Source organism: Urocampus carinirostris, chromosome 2, assembly GCF_059441175.1.
Source record: "Urocampus carinirostris isolate Australia breed hairy pipefish chromosome 2, RoL_Ucar_1.0, whole genome shotgun sequence".
Classification (NCBI taxonomy): Eukaryota; Metazoa; Chordata; class Actinopteri; order Syngnathiformes; family Syngnathidae; genus Urocampus; species Urocampus carinirostris.
The window spans coordinates 24,127,335-24,147,516 of record NC_142350.1 but is presented as its reverse complement, the minus strand read 5'-3'; the positions used below and the strand labels follow the sequence as shown (position 1 = coordinate 24,147,516).

At 40.5% G+C, this 20,182-nt stretch overlaps 1 protein-coding gene across 3 annotated transcripts in view; it reads right to left on the bottom strand.

Moving 5' to 3' along the window:
• The window catches only part of LOC148371446 (inactive phospholipase C-like protein 2), a 55,037-nt gene that overhangs the window by 8,380 nt on the left and 26,475 nt on the right, over positions 1–20,182 (bottom strand). For 2 of the 3 annotated variants that reach the window (XM_088329525.1, XM_088329524.1), the window contains exons 2-10: positions 16,528–16,629; positions 14,323–14,472; positions 13,981–14,141; positions 11,211–11,667; positions 9,046–10,269; positions 8,710–8,959; positions 7,460–7,746; positions 5,362–5,565; positions 2,005–2,080 (exon numbers count right to left, since the gene is read on the bottom strand). In XM_088329525.1, the coding sequence (XP_088185651.1) occupies positions 2,005–2,080; positions 5,362–5,565; positions 7,460–7,746; positions 8,710–8,959; positions 9,046–10,269; positions 11,211–11,667; positions 13,981–14,141; positions 14,323–14,472; positions 16,528–16,629 (2,911 nt within the window). The remainder of the gene's footprint in view (positions 1–2,004; positions 2,081–5,361; positions 5,566–7,459; positions 7,747–8,709; positions 8,960–9,045; positions 10,270–11,210; positions 11,668–13,980; positions 14,142–14,322; positions 14,473–16,527; positions 16,630–20,182) is intronic. The other variant, XM_088329526.1, reaches the window with a different exon arrangement.

The window sequence follows — 20,182 nt, the reverse complement described above, 5'->3', positions numbered from 1 at the left end:
GTGCTAACTATTTAGGCAGCATGCAAAATGTACTCACTAACGGGGTGTTTTTCAACCTTTTTTGAACCACGGTGGTCTGTGCCATTGCATCTCTGGTGAAAATAAATCCAAATGAAAAATAACTTACGCTAGACCGCAAATTGGATCATTTCCCATTATGACAATGAATTACCAGGGTTCTTGCAGTTCCTTGAAAGGTATTAAATTCAGCTTTCTTAAATAGGGCCTAAATTGGCATTAGAATGTCTTTAATGCAATTTTTGGAAGTCTTAAAAATGTGAACACATTAATAGGATTTACATTTGTTTGAACTTAACATTTATGAGTTGTCTTTTTGAAGAATTCACTGATTTACTTTGGCGGCAACATGACCATCAAAACGGTAGAGTGCTTTTAGTCGGACGCACGTCTTCGGTCTACCCACAATACACACAGGAATTTTAGACAGAGACCTTTCCATTTGGAGCGTGGCCAGAAAGTGGACATTTTATGTTTTTGGCCATGGCTAAAAACGGTGCCAGGTCATGTGAACGAGGCACTTTGTCGACTTGGGTCTTGAATTTGATTTCGAATGGCCGTAAAAAAAAAATGTTTCACTTGCCTTAAGCTGGAAGAACCCTGGTTACTGAAAACACTGCACTAATGTTTGAAATCGATGTATGTCCACCCTGCAATATGATTGGCTAGCTACTTCCTGGTTAGACCACCATTTTGTGCACACACTCAACGTTTCAACAAATTATCTGATTCAATTCACAATTTTCTTACAAACTGATCGCAAAATATTTTATTCCAACTGAAATGTGGAATGAGGGGCTGTCGGAGTGTGGAAGGAGGTAAGTTAATGAACTAAAGCTTAAACGACATTGGATGCATTTGACCCAATGCGGCCCAACCTTACGCAGACCCTAGTTCCAGCGTCGAATAAGTGGGACTCCTCCTTTAAAAGGGCAGTTTGTATTTGACCGACGTCGCTGTATTGTGTAGTGCAACTGAAAACAAATGCTAAAATGCACAAGGAAGAATACAAACTAAGGTGACTCAGTGACCAAACCAGTGTTTTTTTTGTTGGCTTTCTATCGCCAACAAAGTTGAACTTTGACGCTTTTACAAAAATGTTTGATAATGAAGAAATATACGTTTTTTGTAGTAAAAACATTAACATTTTTAATGTAAACAGATACAGTATGAGTTTCCTTCCTTATACGGCTTTAAATTTTTGATATGGCTCAACATTTTGGGTTGTCGACCCCTGCCTAAAGAAATAATGGGCACTTTTCCAAAAGGTTTACATGATGGTAACAAGATATAATTTGAAGTAAAAACATAGTGTTCTGAAATGTATATGCATAGCATATGTTTCTTCCAATTCCTTTTTAGACATGTTACATCAACATTTTTTTTGTTTCCATGTTTGAAATCATTATTTCCATAGCTCAATACATGCAGCAACATTACTATAAAATTAAGATTTTAAATATAAGTACTTTAAAAGCTTAGTCCTGTCAATTGAGTTAGTTCATTGGTTTGAATGTATAATGTAGTAATTACCAAACAAAGATTGTCTTTACGGGTTTTAACTATTGCAAGACCTTTTTGGATTGCAACCTTTGAGGAAAAATGTTTACTGTATTCAAAATTTTTGACATCACTTTGGCATTTCCATGTGATATTACACGCTCCCTACAGCTTAAAGCGTGCTAAATGCCTTTTAAAATGAAGTTTAAGACCTATTTGACAAAAAATCCCACACTTGAAACATAAAATTAAAATAAGAAAATCAAATAATTTTTGCACACAATACATCGCGCCTCGTACACATTACCTGGCACAGCTTTTAGCTATTATGCAAACCAAATGAATACATTTTAATGCCTATTGAGGCCTTATTTTTAGAAAGAGGAATTCAAAGCATTTTAAGACTTCATGGATCCGCGGGAACCTTGCATTGGCCAACTCTGCAGGTGGTCAATTTAAGAAACTCACAGCAATATTTCCACTCACCCATAACATTGATATGCATAATCCTGGTACAGATTCCATCCGAAAGCTCCAACACAGCTTTGCTGGCCTGGACCATCTGTACAAACAGACACAGATGTCGATACAATACTCTATACCACAAATCAAAAGGAAGAGGGAAAGGAAAGTGCTGGAATTAAAATAAGCAACATGCCAGATAAGAGTCATTGCCTGTCATGCCACGTAGACACATGTGCATTGTGGAGGAAATCCTAGGAGACTAATAGAAACGCTCGCTTAGAGTAATGGCCGCACACGCGGCGAAAAGTAATAACATTACCCGCCTTGGGCTGATTCATGCACGGCTCGGCACGCAAAGCCTGAGAGGATGTAAACTCGCCGTAGCACAAACCAATTATCAACTCACACACTGCACGAGTTCTAATCTTTAGTTTAACTAAGGGGGTCCAAACACTGGCAAAGGGGCCATATTTCAGCGGCCTAAGGCATCAGAAGAGAGCTATCCGTACTTCACGCTTCAGTTATCGCTGGTTCAATTCTTAGCATATTTTAAATTTTTGATTTAAATTCCCTCTATGTTCCTGCCTTTGCTTGAAAATGCTGGTCTACTATGTGATCCCAAGAGCCAAGAAGAAAGATGCAAGCTTGAGAGCGTTCATTCGTATCCCAGTGGACACTCTTGGATTAAATAACTTATGAATGATGTTGACCAGACAGGGCACTCTGTTCTGACCTATATTCCATGTTGATGATATCCGTGTATTGTCTGTACAGCCTTTTGAGACTTGTGATTCGTGGCCAAACAAATAGACAGGTCTTGACTCAATTGTCTTCGTTATTATTGATATCAACGTATTGTGCAGTGTTTTTTAGCAGACGGTACACAGCAAATGCCATCACGGCAGGTTGTATGTGATGTGTTGACTGTCATAGGCTGGTGTATGCTGTTAGTCAAACACCTGGGTTAGTGCAACTGCTTGAAAGCCTTAAATGCTTGAATTTTAATATTTGACCTTGGTAAGAAACCCTGTGGGAAAATAGACTAGCTGGCCTATTTCCTCACATACTTCATGTTGCAATGTTACTGTTATCAGGATTCAGTGATTACATATCACAGGGGACCTGGATTTCACTTGGCAGAAGGCAAGACAAATTTCAGAGTTCGTACAGATGCTTGAAATCCTTAGATGCTTTACATTTATTGTGCTGTTTACAAGGATTGAAAACGACTTGAATTTTAGGCGATGTGCATGTAAATTCGTGAAATTGTTGCCATGTTACTGAACAAGTCTGCTCAAACGATACCGGTCTCTGAGGGCTTTACTTTGCCATTACGTTTCATCTTCCCTCATGAATAATGGCAGCTGGCGTTAGCTTGTATGGCATTTGGTTCGCGCCCCGGCCGAGTCATTCCTAAGACTTAAAAAGTGGTCGGCGGCGCCTTCTGTTGGCTGCGGCTGCATCGGCTCGCTACAACGGGTCAGGTGCAATCGACATTTCGTTCTGTGTACATTGTTACACAGAATGACAATACAAGGAAATTATTATTATTATTATTATTGTTTTATGAAGTGTCATCCCCCTGCAGGTTGTGCCCAAGAGGACAGGTGCATGCAATATTTAAACACTGGGAATGTGTATTAGTGCATGAATTATGTATCAATTATGGACATTTCCTATGGGCCATGCAAAAAATGAAGGTAGCGTTTGCAAGTGGTAAATTGTACTGGGAAGAACTTCCTGTAACTGAAAAATGTAAGCTACATATTAGTCATTTTTACCCAACATTTTTATGGGTAGGGACTGGTCTTAAAAACAGATATGTGATTTACTCTAGATCTAAAGATAATTTACCTTGATAAATGCACACGCCTAATTACAAATCGGATATTTAAAATCGCAGTTATATTGGCGGCTCTGCAATTTACATAATATACACTGGATTTCTTCTTTAAATGGTACTGGAAAAACGAGGGAAATTGACTTTGAAAGTCTTTAAAAAGTGCTTGAACCCTGAAACATGCTTCCGTTCTCACGAAAACCAAACTTACAAACTACCGCAGTTATATTTTCACTATGCAACTGAATGAGATCGTATCAAAGGCGCTTTCGTCCTTGCCGGCATGTTACAATAGACGGCGTGAATTGGTGGAAAATTGAGCAGAGAGGCAGAGCGCACGTCCGCATGGAGTCCCTTTTGAAATGGGTCAATCAGAGTTGAATCGAGGCCCCAGGGGAAAAGGAGAAAAGGGCAAGAACTGTGTAGGTTGGACTGTAAAGGAGTACAGGAATCAAAAGCCAAAGGGAAAGCCATTTGTCCATTTTCTATAGCGCTTATCCTCACAGAGTTGCAGGTGTGGTGGCGTTTATCCAAGCTGATGCTATCAGCAATCAATATTTCCTTGCCGTAACGACGGGGCACTTTATTATTACAGTGCTGTTAAAAAGGATTTGCCCCCTTCCTAATTTATGTGTTTTTGTATATTCCTCACTCACGAAAGGTTTTAGATCATCAAACCAATTTTAATAGGACACAGAGACAACTCAAAGGAATACTATATTCAATTTTATAATGATTATTCCATTTATTGAGGAACAAAAACATCAAAACCTATGTGAAAAAGTAATTGCCCCCTCTGGTGAGTTAGGTCACCTTTGACTGGGATAACAGAAATTAAATATTTATGATAATTGGTTATGAGTCGTTCCCAATGCCGTAAGGATAGATTTGCCCGCTCTTTGCAAAATTGTTTCAAATCTGCCATATTGGAGGGTTTTCTAGCACAAACTGCACGTTTAAGGTCACATCATAGTTTCAATTGGATTGAAATCCACACTTTGAGTTGCCTACCCCAGAACTTTCATTTTGTTTTCTTTCTTCAGATTTGTGACCTTAAACAAGGCAGTTCAGGCAGATTTGCAACAATTTTGCCAAGAAGAGTGGGATAAAATTCCTCCACACCGTGGTGGACAACAATTACTTTTCCACCTAAGGCCTAGATATTTTTTTTTTTCGTGCTTTAATAAATAGAATCAACATTTTTTATTCCCTTGGCTTGTCTCCTGTGTGAAATTCAAATTGGTTTAATGATCTGAAATCTTTTGTGACAAATATACTAAAAAAAACACAGAAATCAGGAAGAGGTCAAATACTATTTGACAGCACTGTATGTGCTCAGAAGGTAATTCTGTTAACAGGAATATTGCTTATTGTTGTGTGAAGCAGACAGGAAGAATGGCGGCGGCGATGGAACGCTGATCTTTGCGGGCTTTTGTTTGCAGTTTCCTTCCGTTCTTTGCAATTTACAGATACGTTTTGTTTCTGGGGTTGGGGAGAGACAAAAGGCACATTTACTGTCTGTCCTTTTCCTTCCTCACCATGTCATATGTTGAAACCACACGGCGAAGGACATCAGGCAAGGCTCCCTGAGGCTCCAGGGTGGGGAAGGTCTTCTGAAGGTCAAACAGAAGCAAAGGGACCCCGTCGGGTCCCCGCGCCCTGGAGCCGAGGGCCAGTATGCACTGCATGAGGTTGGAAACGGCAGACACTCCGCACAGCTCCCTGAACATGGCGACGGAATTCTGTTGTAGGAAAAATGGAAAGAGAATCACATAAGCCATGGGTGCTGAAGATGCGGGCCGTGGGGCGAGCCAAGGGTTTTAATCCTGCCCGCGAGACAACACTGAGAAGCACAAGAGGCAAACAGCTGCAGTTTTACATATGTTCACTTGATTTTGCCAAAGCCAGGCACCACTCTCGTAGCAACTTTTTTCCCTCCATCTCTCGCCTTTCTTTTTCTCTCCCTTTCTTATTACTTACCTCATTTTTCTTTAAGTCTCTTTCTCTTTTCTTACTTTTTCTCTTTCTGTATTTCTTTTTCAAAATGGCCTCTCTCCTCATTCTAGCAGTAGTTGATTTTGCGGCTCGTTCAGATTTTTTGTGATTAAGGGCTATACAAAAACTTGACTTCTCTCTTTTTAATGTTCTCTCTCTCTCAATCTACTAGTTGGATGACTGCATCCAGTTGAGGGTGTTTCCTGCCCATTGCCCCTAAACTGTGATTAATGATAAAGTAAAGCCTATCTTTTGTACAGAATCAAAGTTAAGCAAGACTGTAAACATTTTACTTCTCTGTCTGCAGAGGTTACTAATGAGTTTATGGTTCACTGTTGTTCATTGCTTTGACTATTAAATTCTTGTTGCTATCGGCCAATCGAGTTGTTGTTCTTTGATTCCCACACCCTTAAGGGCTGATTTTTTTTTTTAGTAGCGATGAATATTCATTAAAGAGGCTCAGAAACATGAATTGGAATTCTCTTATCTGAAGGCTTCTCTCTCCCTGTTATTCTTGCAAGTTTTAAATCCATTGATGTTTTCTCTCCTTATTTTGAGTGGCTACTAAAGGATAAACTTAACGGATACATATACCGACAATTTGCTATCATTGACAGGAAAATTGAAGGCCGCCTGTCAGTTTGACGGATTGAGCCATAAAACACAGCAGCAGTTCGTTTAAGTATTTAGCGCGGCACTTTGAAAGAAGCAGAGAAAAACAACAATGACTGGTGTATTAGGGTGGTCCTTATTTTTCGACTTTTAAAATTTCATGCTCTGACCCCTTGAATATGTTCCAATATATACAAAACGTAATTAGGCAAAGTTTCATCAAAATCAAAGGATATTTAGAGGTCGCTCAAGGCCTCTGAAATTTTGGTATGAAAAATAAGGATTTTTCGCACATTATATCAGACCTAGTGTACAAAGTTACTTGTAACTTTTCTTGTGTTACAATTATAAGCAATGGACTGAAATTGGATGTTCTAAAACGCCGTACACAGGGTTAAGATTTCCGTTTTTTCTCGAAAATTGCCAAAATTTTACCATTTTGGGAAATTTCAAAGTCGTTGAGCTACCTCTAAATATTATCCAAATTGTTCAAAATTGCACACAGTGTGTTTTTATCGATATAAGAACATATGCGGGGGGTCAGAGCCCAATATTTCAAAAAAAAAATATTCGACCCCCATTAAGGACCACCCTATGGTGTATAATAGACCGAGACAGGAAGGAGTTCTTTAAATTGCCGTAGCACAAGTTCATTACAGTGCGTGTTTTTTTGCGGACCACAGTCATTTATGGCCAAAACTACACCGCCTTCAATGTGGCTATGTGAGACTTAATGGTCTAAACTGGTTTAAACTGGATAATGTATGCAGGAGTGCTTTTAAATAAATGCCAAAGCAAGAACAAGTCACAGCAACAGTCAGCTCAAGTCCTCCATCTTTGAGGCCTATCCTAACGCTATTTTTAGAATATCAAAGTGAGTTGTGACGAGACAAAGAAAAGTCAGCAAGAGATGGGCACGGCCTAACCCGAACATAATTATTGACATTTTATGCCCAGACCGAAATTCAGGTCAGACACGGGCTTAAGATCTTACCTCTAATGAGTTATATGGACATCATTCACGCTCACCTGCATATTTTCCCTTAAGTCAGTAGCTTCTCTCAAAAGAGGCCCAGCCATTTTGAAAACTTCGTCGACAGAGCGGATTTCCAAGTCCCGTAGAGCCGTGTAGTCCCGGGTCCGGCGGGCTTTTCGCACCGATAAGCCCCTTTTGTGAGGCTTACCTCCTCCTCTACGATTGGTGAGTGCCACGTGGACAAAAAGCTTGGAGTGCGGGAGATCTTCACCGGTAAGTGACTGGAGTGGGACGTACCGGTACCCGGGTTGGAGGCACTCCAACGGAATAGTGTACTGACCTGTAAAGCAAAATTCTTTTTGTTTGACAGATTCATAAACGACTTTTTTTCTGCACTATAAGGCGCACCAGATTATAAGGCGCATGGAATAAAAACTAGGATAATAGCTATCTTATTTAGTCATGTATAATGGGTGCGCATTGTTTCCACTTGCGGTGAATATTAGTGCAATGAATGATGAGTCCAAAATGTTGCCGACCAAAATCGCAAAATATGCCACAGGAACCAATCCGGGTCACGCCAAAACTCAACCACAAGTTTATATAGCCCTTAATCATAAAAACTTAACCAGTAATACAGATAACATATGGAAAAGCTTTAGATGTGATCTTAAAAACAGGTTTTTTTGTCACGGTACCAGAGACAAATTTTATAGAATGCAAGTCGTCTTGAAAGATATAAATAAACATTAAAAAAAGCAGTATGAAGGAAACTAAAGAGTCTGATAATGAATCAGACTTTGCGTTTATTGCTTTAAGGATAAAATTTTTCCATTGTCTAACATCCGTTTCGGGCACTTTGAGTTAAATAGGGTGATACAGCTTGTTAGCAAGCTTTGTGAGAGCTTGATAATGATCGGATGATTGGAGCAGAGACACACCAAACTCCAAACACATGCGTCTCTCGTGGACCGGGTTGGCCAACATCTTATGGCACCTGTCTCACTGGTGGTTTATTGGTTAAATGTCAGCACTTTCACCTCCGCGCCCTATGTTCATTTCCCGACGCATACAGAGTTTTGCGGTTTTGGTCAGCTAAGTTTTTGGATTGATCATTACCTTGTATAGTAACGCACACATATGCTATAAGTATTTCCAATCTTGTTCACTGTTTTTTGCAGCATATAAAAAGGCACACAAGGTTATAATGCGCACTTTCAAATATATGGTCAATTTATTGATTTTAGGTGCGCCTTATAGCTTGGAAATTACAATAATTGCAACAGAGCGCATTTCAACAGACCTATGAACTCATCTCCTATGAAGTCGTCGTCCAGCACCATGAAGCGGACCATGGCCAATTCGGGCAGATTGATCTGGAACTCGAAGCTCTCGTCAAAAACCGGATTGTCGCTGTTGTGCGAGACGGTCCTGGTGCGGCGCTCTTTGCAGTCAGCAGGGATGCCGTGGATCTCCACATACACGTACGGGTCCACCACGTCCCCTTTTGCCACCGAACCCTTCGGCTTGGGGAGGTTCTGTCCGCTGATGACCTGGTGGGGGGTCACCACACGGACTGCTTTCAGAACATGATTTATAGATACCGAGAATTTGGTGAGCTGCGGGCAGTCCCTCAGACCTTGACATGGAGCAGCTGAGGTAAAACCCCAGGCACGGTTTCTCTGGTGTCGGCACTAAAGTAAGACACCTCCTGTCGCATGATGGCGGGCCGTAGAACGTAACCGCAGTTTCCGTTTTGCCGGAACCAGGCGGAGTTCAGGTCCATCATCAGCCCGGCTGTCTGGAAGTTCATTGACACAATCTGGCAGCCGCATTTCCAAAGGTCCTGAGGGTTCATGTTGCTGGAGTCGATGCGCATGGGACTCGGGTACACCCGTGACAGGAAACGCTTGTTATGGTTGACAAAGTCGCCGGGGGTCTCCCCAGCGAGACGCCCAGCCTGCGTCTCGTCAAAGGAGCACAACTGCCAAGGTCTTTGGCTTTTGCTTGACGTCGGGAAGTCCACGAAGAGCACCGACTCGCAAAGGCTGACCAAGTCTGAGAGTTCCTTCAGGAGACGAAGCTTTTTATGAGGAACGTGAGGAGGATTACACAGGCTGGCAGCAGTGGGGTTGACACCTTTTTGAGGTTTTCCTCTTGGGCTGTCCTCCATTGCTCCACTGCCGTTACTCGTTGCCGTCATCCTCGGACACATCTCAGCCCCTTCGTCCTCCTCGCTGATTTCTCCGTCTTCCGCCTCCCACGTGGGTATCAACTTCTTTCCCTTTAGCAGAATCCGATGCCTCAAATCCTGTGGCGAGGGAAGATAAGACTCCTTTGGGTCAGGGGCGCTTGTAAAGAGCTTACTCCCGAGTATTTTCAGCAGGTGCTGCGTCATCACTTTCTGCTGCCGGAGCGAGCAATGGTTTTCTAAGCACACAATCAACGGGTACTCCGACGATACAAAAGCAAACCGCTTGATTGCTTCCAACACGTTGCGCAGGACTAAAGAGGGGCAGTGGGTGTGTCCGGTACACACCACTGGCTCCTCGTCCGGGCCGTCCCACACGTCCAGCTCCACGCATCGACAACCCATCTTGAGCGCTCGGACGTAGCCGGAAAGGTCAGACGGTCCTTTAAATTGGTCCTCGATGAGGTAGGTGTTGTGGGAGGAGTTGATGAAATAGTGGGACAAAGGTTGAGACATGTCCTGACACACTGCGTCGTGTTCTCTATCGAAAAGATGGCACTCTGGCGACGTAAGGTAGCTGTTGAAGCCGTCCATGGACAGGTAGCCCTGCTGCCGTCCCTCTTCTGATGGCTCGTGGGAATGGATTAGACTTAGGCTGTCTTCTTCTGTCACCTGAGAGACCAAAACAACGAGGATGTTTGATATCGGAATTTATTTTTTTAGATCAATCACAAAAAAAATTGGTTTGCATGACTATTGACGAACTAGCCTGATTTTTGGGAATAACCCGGTTGGAATGATGTATATACTCAACTAGATGTGTTTTTGCATTTAACTTCTAAAAGGAAATCATTTTCATATTAATAAAGTACTATCATCGTTTCCTCTGCTCCAAAAATGTGCTTTGTTGTCACGCCTCGCATGTTTACAACTTGTGTTCATACTTTGCTCACCAGAAGCACTGATTTCCAAGATCTATGTATAAATACTGAGAAATGTTTCCCACAGTGACAGAAAATAAATGATCTCAGAGAATTTGATTAATTGATGCAAGGCTTACTTCACAACTTAGCATATATAATTTGTTTTTTTTTTTTGCAACACTTTATGAGAAAGAAATGATTGGTGAAGAAATCAATCATGCAATTGAAGGCATCTCACAATCCCAATGGGTTTAATTTTATGAAAGGGGTAAGTCAACCCTTTTAGACGTTTGAAGAGCCATATTGGACCAAAAAAACACAAAATTAGGGCTGCACATATATACATACATATACACTGTATACATCTTTATTTATTGGAGAACATTAAGAATGTCTGTCATTTTCGCTCTCCTACAGAAAAAATATAATTTTCCATTATCAAACATTTCTGAAAAAGTGCCAGGAGCGTAAAGAAATGAATGCGCACTTAGAGCTGCTTGTTCCCAACCCCCGAGTAAGGGTAACCAAACTCATCCCTTTGTTAGCGGAATCCGATGCCTAAATTCTTATGGCCTTACATGGCCTCAGAAAATCCAAATATGTTAAACATTATGATCATAACCTGACTCATTCCTGAACGTAAACGTACCGATTGTCAGTACGATGGAGCACGGCAATCAATTTACCGACCTGGGCGACACCTTGCTCGGCTTCCAGGAACCTCATCAGGTCTTTGGAGTTCAGAAACTCCTTGTTGCTGGAAAACTGCACCATGAGAAAGTAAATCTCCGGCCGCGTGCAAAAGTCATGAAATGCCTCAATGAACTCTTCCAATGCGACCTTCTCGTTTTGCGCCCCGAGTGGCGATTTGACGTCGCCGTCTTCAGCTTCGCTGTTCAGCGCCAAACGCTCGGCACGGCGCCTCTGAAGCTCCTTAAAACGGAGCTCCAGCTTTCCAGCGCTCAATCCAGGGTTGACCATCCGGATGAGTTTGACAGCCGACTGCAGGCAAATGCCTTGCTCGATGTCCCTGTGGCAGTCTGAATCGGCGGCGGAGGAGAAAAGCTGCTCCAACCAGCCCAGGCGAAGGCTGTTCTGTCGGCTGGCTAGCATGTCCAAAGCGTTTTTTCCATACTGGATCAGATACCTGTAGAAGAAGGCAAGGAAACGTTAACTTTTAGTAGAATCGAACGATGACGGCTTTTTCCCCGGGGCCATCACCATCAAAACTGAAATAAATAACTATTTTATTTTTTACTTTTTTAGCTGCTGCTAAAAGAAACTGTCAAAACATATACTGTTGCATGAAACGGTGAAAATATAATGGTACCTCGTTTCAGGATCAACCCATCTTATGAATGTTTCGGTATCCGAAGTTTGCATCTGACTCAATCTCCCTCGTTATACGATTCAGTTTTCCACTATCCCAGGTCAGTGAGGCTACCACTAAAGATTCTCACAGGTACGCACTAGAGGCGATATGGGTTTTTCATAGTCATATCAATTAGTATTAAGAGGAGGCGAATATTCATTTGCTGCAAATTGGCGCAAGACATTTTTAATATTGTAAAAAGTAACAAAGAATATTTGTTATAAATAAAAATAAAACTTTACTAGCTTTCTGAAACATTTTACAGTGTATAAATTAGAATCTCAACACAACTGACATTTCTAATCTTTCTCTTAAACCAAAAACTAACAGTGCAGGAAACAAAATTAGGTTTTGCAGCAACTTGTATAAAAAGGTACATCAAAATTGAAATAGTTCCATTAAACTTTTTACAATACCGTAATAAATAAATGAAGTACAATACAACTAACATGACTTACCTTAAAAATTAAAGTGCAACAGAATTTAAAAGTGTGGGCACATCTGGTTTTAGAGCCAGATTGATGAACTAGTGTTAGTGGTAACAGCAAATCAATCGGCTTTCCACTTTAGCTTGCTTTTTATGCTTTGAATAACAGATACGCTTGATTGACAAACTAATGTTATGATAAGAGCTAATATACGTGCTTACACTTTTTTTTCTTAATGGCAAACACACTTTTCTATCACAGACACAGGCATGTTGGGACGAGTTATGCGAGCTTTTGCTCTCTCCTGCTTCAGTAACTCTGCCCCCGGTTGCTTAGCCAATGAGAAGGTGCAGAGTGGGTAGCAAGAGAGAGGTGGGTGGGAGGAGTAGGAACAAGGGAGAGGGAGACTCGGCTGCAAGAGACTTAAAAATCAGCTCGTTGAAAAAAAAAAGGCAAAAACCAATATCCATCAAATTCTCAAATATCGTCCGCCTAATAATCGGTCGACCTCTAGCATGATATCCTAGTGAGACCCTGGAAACCCCCCTGGATTAAATTGCCAAATGGTGTTAATTCACTGTTTTTCAACCACAGTGTCGCGGCACACTGCCAAATAATTGTTGGATTCAGCCGTGGAAAATATTTCAATTTGTGTGCCTGTGCAGTCTAGCGAAAGCCATCTTTCATTTAGATTTACTTTTACCGGAGATGTAAGGCCACAGACTTTTATCAAACTGGAGGATGGCAATAAATGAAGTTATGGAAAAGCTTTTAATGACTTGGATTCAAGAAAAAGAGCTTGTTTGGGAGGCACGATCGTTATCCACGGCAAACATGAAGGTAGCGTTCAGAAAACTGCAGGCTTTTATCACAAAAAGACATCCCAATAAAGCCAAAAGCGAATGGTCAATGGAGATGAAAACTGAAACATTTTAAAAACATTCTGAGATCTAGACTGAAATAAAAATCGCTGGATCGCAATTGTATGCGTCCAGCAACAACCACTACAGTGAGGGGGATAAGCATGCCAAGTTGATTTAATGGGGGTTTGGTTGCATTCTTGAATTGTTCTTGGCTAATAAAGCTTTGTTAGCCTGGAGAGGAATAAGCGCAACCAGACTGTACTTGCCCAAAACACACCACAGGAAATGGTGCCCCTACGACCCTAGTGGTTTATGGATCCAACTGTTCAGTAACTTAATCTTTTGCATTTCTTTGGCCTTATTTCTTTTATTTATGAACATCGACTAAACATTAGTATACCTACAGGGCAGTTGCAGTTGACTTATGGGGGTTTGGTTGCATTTGATGATTCCGGTTTAAATTCATTTCAATGGGAAAACATGTTTTGATTTACAACGGTTTCATTATACAATGTCACTGCTGGAACCAATTAAATTCCTAAGTAAAAGGTACCACTGCACTACTGCACGAAACTGAAAATCTATAACTTGTGAATTTATTTGTTTTTTTTGTTGCTAATTTGTAAACATTTTTTTCTGCCCTTTATATTGATGGTCTTTTACTCTTTTAAATCATTCTTGAATGTTTACCCTGCCGTGACCAATCTTGTTGCATTGAATGTTTCCCAACGTTAATATCAATGACAATGAAGACAATTCAATACGAATACTATGCTCCTATCATGCCATTATTTTACCTTAGTCCCGTCACCCAAATATTGGCTACTTCTGCCGAATGGGCCACAAGATCCAGGCTGTTGTAGAGTTCTCCATAGATGATAGAGAAGGCGCAGTCTTCTGAAATCTGCTCGTAGACGGCACTGCTGCGGAATAATTCAGTGTTACGACCCGTCCGCACCTAAAAGATTGAGTCGTACGTTAACATCAGATGCATTAAAAGCAAGATGAAGTGCCGCCGCTCTTGCGGTTTGGGGTGAGAAACATTTTCAATGAGTTTAATCCCTCTCAAAAATCGATCACTTCATTGAGAGAGGCAATATCCTGTAAGAGCTAATGTAGGATTTTGAGTGTGTTCTGACCTCTCGGATGGAGGCGAGCGCAATCCTGGCTTTGTCGGAATCTTTCTTGGAAGGTTCCCAGCACAGAGCCTGCAGGCCGGCATCCAGGAGGTAATAACGTTGGTACACGCGAGAGTTGGGACGCACTTTCTTTAGGTCGCTTCCTTCCACCTGGGCACAAATTGAGACACTTGACGTTTTCAAAACCACTGCGCCCTTAACCCTGTAAGACGCAGATATACAGTGCCGCGAAAAAGAATTTGTCTCACAAAGGTTTCAGATCTTCAAACCAAACCAATGTTCACACAGAGACAACCTAAGGAAATACAAATTGCAATTTTCAAACATTGATTCCATTTATCAAGACACCAAAATATCAAAACCTTTCTAGGTTTTGAGTTATAGTGGAATCGTGAACACTGAACTAGAGGAGCAGTCGTTGCACTCTTGGAGTCATCATAGTCTAGGTTAATGGCTCTGACATTGGTTCTCTGCAGCCCCACAGCCTTGGAAAGAAGCTTTGCGACCTTTTCGGGACCGATAGATTTCAATCACATGTTTTATAATTTCTTCCAGAATTTCTTTGTATTGTGACATGCCAATTATGTTCTTGAGAATTTGTAGCCTACATCATTTTTTCTAACGAATTCAATTTAAGTTATTTCTTAATTTAACCTACGTGGGGGCAATCCATTTTGGGTGTGGCCTGTGGAACAAAACTCAGCTTTCCCAAAACTGTGCCTAGTCACAGTTACAATACTTTTATCCAACAAGGGTGGCAATGACTTTTTCATATACTGTGTGCCTTACTAAATGGAATCAACATTTCAAAACTGCATTTTATATTTCCTTGGGTTTTTTCGGTGTGGTATCAAAATTGGTTTGATGATCTCAAACCAAAACACAATTCAGGAAGGGGGCATATACTTTTTGACAGCACTGTAAAAACACATAAAATAAACCTTCGAACCGTTTAGTTGGTGTGATAAGAGGCCTTTGGGGACGAAAATGAAATATTTGAGGGGGAAAAAAAAAAAAAAAAAAAAAAAAAGGAAAGTTTTATGAGAAAGTTACTGTACTTAAATATGATCAAATTTAATCAAAAGGTAACAAAGTTGTTGTTCAGCCAAAGATTTGCAGATTTGTGAAAGTAGCACTTGTGGGCTTGGCTACTGTACAAATTTCCCACCCAGAATCATAGGCGTTACCAGTACATTTTTGGGGGGCTCAAGCACCCGCAAAAATTATAACATTTTTAAAATTCTGAGGACAGGACAGGATAGCCTTTAATATAATGTTTTCCTTTTTAAAAGAAAATTAGAAATCTGAACAAAGCAAGTGCCTTGAAATGGTTCAGTCCATTTGATTCCTAGCATCACTTTCGCCCCTCTTGCTCAGCCAGTGTCATTCACAGCATAGCGGCGGATTCTGTGGATGCTCTGATGCATTACAGTGAGAGTACGTTATCGAGTGGTTATGTTGAACAACGATCTTAGCACTTCATAGTGCGACTTTGCTAACATTAACAGACATTAGTTCTCGTTTTAGTTTAATTGAATCGAATGCAACAATAACATACCTGTCAACCTGTACGGTCTTACCGTACAAAGTACGTTTTTTATGCATTTTAAGATGAGTACGACATACAAGGAAATCTGTACGGAAAAACGCAAATTTGTCAATCGCATGCGTCTGCCGCCCGGGGATTTCCCATTATGCATCATTCCGGAAAAAAAAAATGGTGTACGATTATTTTGTACGGTAAAATACGACAGTTTGTACGGGCATGGAGCCGTGGAGGTTGACAGGTATGCAATAATCAGCCTAGCTTAATCGTTGAGTGCGTGTAAGCGATGTGTGTGGTCCTCTTACCAGTGCCGATGAAAAACAAAAATGGTGCACTGTATGCTTTTTCATTACATTTAAAGCATTTTTATTTTTACTCAGGATTTGGCTAATTGGAAATTGAAGAGGATATTATTACTTGAAGTGGATTTGCTAGTCATTATTCAAAAATGTGAAGCTATTCTAAAATATCTGGTTTATATAGCCTTTCATTCAAAAATGGACAAAGTAGAATATTTATTTTCTCTTGATTTCGGTCGCAGGTTGTCATTAGGGTGGGACAATGGCACCTCAAGTCAACCCAGATAAGAACTACTAATGCCAAGTATTTTAAATGTGGTACGTGCAAGCATGCAAGAGGACATGTAGCATCCAACCCACCATCGAGTGGATACAGTCGGCAGCGCTACTGATCTTCTTTTCCGCGAGGCTGCTGCTAAAAGACACCGTTTTCTTCCTCTCTCGACCGCCCCGGGCTCCGTCCTAAAGGCAACCCATGGAGAGAAGATCAAGACGTAGGTAAATAACGGAGATAATACCAGGCCGGAAGGGATCGGCGTAATGACAATGATCCCTCAGAGTGCCTTCTTTGCATTAGCATGATGACAAAACACTTTTCCGAGAGGTCGCGGATTATTAAAATGATCTTATATAAGCCTACGTAAAGGCCGATGATTTATCCTACAGACAAAGCTTCTTCCTAGCAACATGTTTTGTTGTAAAAGCCTTTACTTGCCCTTGCTCTTCCACTTTGAATTCGCTTTTGCAACATGAATCATAGCCGACCGGACTTGAGCAGGACACTGCAGCAGACTTGTTGTGCGCTTTCCAACATGACGCTCTTTTTATCAAATCATCCCGGGGATATGCAAAAACATACCCTTGGTTGGTGCCAGAAGTAGAAAAAAATGAGGCTGTGCAGTCCCTGTATGCCCGGTGCCGGAGTTTGGTCCGCATTTCCAGCAGTAGGTCAGATTGGTTTCCAATAGGAGCTGGACTCTGCCAAGCCTGCCTTTCGTCCCCCATTCTTTTCATAAATGTCCACAATTGATGCGTAATCATTGTGTATGGTTGGGCACGTTACTTTAAAAAGGAATCAGTACTAGTTACTCACTACTTCTTCCAAAAGGTAAGTAAGTCAGTAACTAAATTACTCCACAGTAAAAGTAAATAGTTACCAGGGAAAGTAACAGTTTCTGTTACTTTAAAAAGAAGTTGTTCCAAGTCGAAGAATTTGAAATTTTTTTTTTAGCAGTATTTTATTCAGAGAAGAACAGACAGGTAGTTAAGTTATAGGACCTTTTCATATTTATTGCAGCTCACCAGCAACAAATTGATCCTACACTTGAAGTGCAACAAGAATAAACAGTTAACATTATAATTAAAAAAAGAACGCCCCGATGAAATAGCGTCAGGTGTGGGGGACACACAGCACTAATGGAGTTCGGCAGCCATAGTAATACACCACTTTTGACGATATAACGGCGGAGGAAATGAGTTAGATGAACCAGTTACTGAAAAAGTAGCACCATTATTCCCAACACTGACTAATAAACATTTCATATTGTCCTGTTCAGAAGTAGCATGCGCCTCTCCCGTAGGGGGAGATGATACTTCATAGGAAAATGTAGTCTTCTGGAGTCTCACGAGGAAGAACACTTCTCACACTTGCTCCGGAATTTTTCCCCTCTTCACTGCCTAGTACTATCGCTTTGGGATTGTTTTGTTTTTATTCTGCTGCTCCTGTTTTTCTTTCTTTTTTCTTATAGCCCTGCATTTCAACTAAAACGTAAAATGCTCGACACGATATGAAGCCATGTCGAAATAATTTGGGTGGGATACCGTGAGCCCAACCTGCAGGCCGAATCGGTATCCATCAAATTAGATTCTAAATGAAATACATATAATTTAAAGCCATTTTCTCTACATTGACTACAAAATAGAGAGAAATGCAGAAAAATTGAGAAAATGCTTGAACGAACTGATAGAAACAAAAAAGAAGCTGCAAGACGTCCAGAAAAATGACTAATCAGGAAAGACTCCATGGGACTTAAGAACAATGCTGTGAATAAATTGAAAAGAAGATTAAAATTCTACAACATAAGGCAGATGGCACCCATTTCAAGTACTTCACAGTACACCTTTGAATACACATTAAAATTCAAGTGTTTTCAAGGATCTCAAGCACATGTGTTCAGTGTGCATTAATGAGCATAAGAAAAAGGAAGATGACTCAAAGAAATTGAGCCACAAATCCTCCAAGAATCGCCTCATTAGGAACACAGAAGCGCCCTGAATTGCCATTGCATTCCTTTATCGCTTTTAGCCATTTGGCCATGACACGGGATGCAGTCATCTAAAAATTTCCACAATGCCCCTGGGCTGTGATATCTAAACCAAGGGCCTCTTTTGCGACAAATACAACTTGTTTTATTGACTACTTCCTGTTGATCAATTCATTCGATTCATAATCAAAGTCTATTGTGTGCTTTGCAATTTTGTAGGAGACCTAAACGAAAACCAAATCGGAAATAAAACAACTAGGGCTGCAACTCATAATTATTCTAATAACCGATCGATTATTATCTAGATTAATCGATGAATTGGATTTTTAATTTTCTTCTCTTGAATCAATTTTTTGTTTTGAAAGTGCACAAAACAACAGAACATTCTATTTAAACCAGTACTTCTCAATCATGCATCCCCTAGGAAGACGAAAACCTCTTGCAACCCCCCCAAGTGAGAGTGCCACTGTCCTGTAGTATAGTGGAGGTGCAGGTTCACTTTATTGTAGGACAGTTATAAAAAAATCCAAACCAAATATACAGAAAACAAACATATCCCCTTGACAGAGACTCACACTCCCCTAGGAGGGGCCTGCCCCGCTCTTTGAGAACCACTGATTTAAACCAATAAAAAATCCAACATACAATGCAGGTTATACACATACAAATGTGTAGAATACTTTTTTTTAAAAGTGCAAAAAAGGAACGCGAGTACTTCGGCAGATGTCATCTTTTTGTACATTGAATGTTTTTATACAGCGCTTTGAGTTACATTTCGGTGTCCAAGAAGTGTTATACAAATAAATTTAGATTTGGATCTCATAAATCAAAACACAATTTTAGTGCGCCTTTTGTTAGCCCACATGTTACTAGAAGTTGGTTGCCAGATCAAGAAAACATTGTGCAACAAAATGTGATCTCGAGTCACCCTCTGATGGATTGAAGTGGAACTACAAGCAAGTCCCCTCAATAGCCCAACTACACTACAAAACAAAGAAACCTTTGTTAATCTTTTGCATTTCTTTGGCCTTATTTCTTTTATTATTTGCTTTAAATTAGGTGCTGAGTGACACTTCAAATGCCCGACACGAGAAATCGATGACAAAATTTATTGCCAACTGTTTTGATAAATCAATCTTATCGATTTTTTGTTGCACCCCTAAAACAACCTGCAATATTGTATATCGCAGAACTTCATATGTTCATCCAGAGACAAAAAAGGTGAGAAATCTGATATAATATTTTTTGCTCAAGACTGGACGCTTGGTTGCATAGACCAAAAAAAAAACCATGGTTAAAAAATTGCTGCATTGAAATCAACCCAAACTGAGTGGAGAAGTTCAACAACTTTAAAGATGCTTAGACAATTTTCTGCAAGTTTGGATGATTTTGTTTATCACTTCCAATACGATTCCTCTTCTAATTGTGAAGGTTTATTCCTTTACCCAAATTGGGAACAATTTGGAACATTACGATTCTTAAAGTTCATTCTGGTTAGCATTATTTAACCGAATTTTAATCCTGTTTATTCGTATTTCAATACAATACGGGCTGCTTGTATATTAGAGACAATTCAAATAAGATACTATTTTTAGGGATAAAGACAAAATGCTAGTGGAATAGGGCATCATTGCTACAATTGTGGACCCAAGTTGGGTCATTTTTGACCAAGCAATTTCAATATAGTAACCTAGTCCTGGATTTCCAAAGGGACCAAACAGCTTGTTTATTATTTGAAGTTTAGAGCTAGC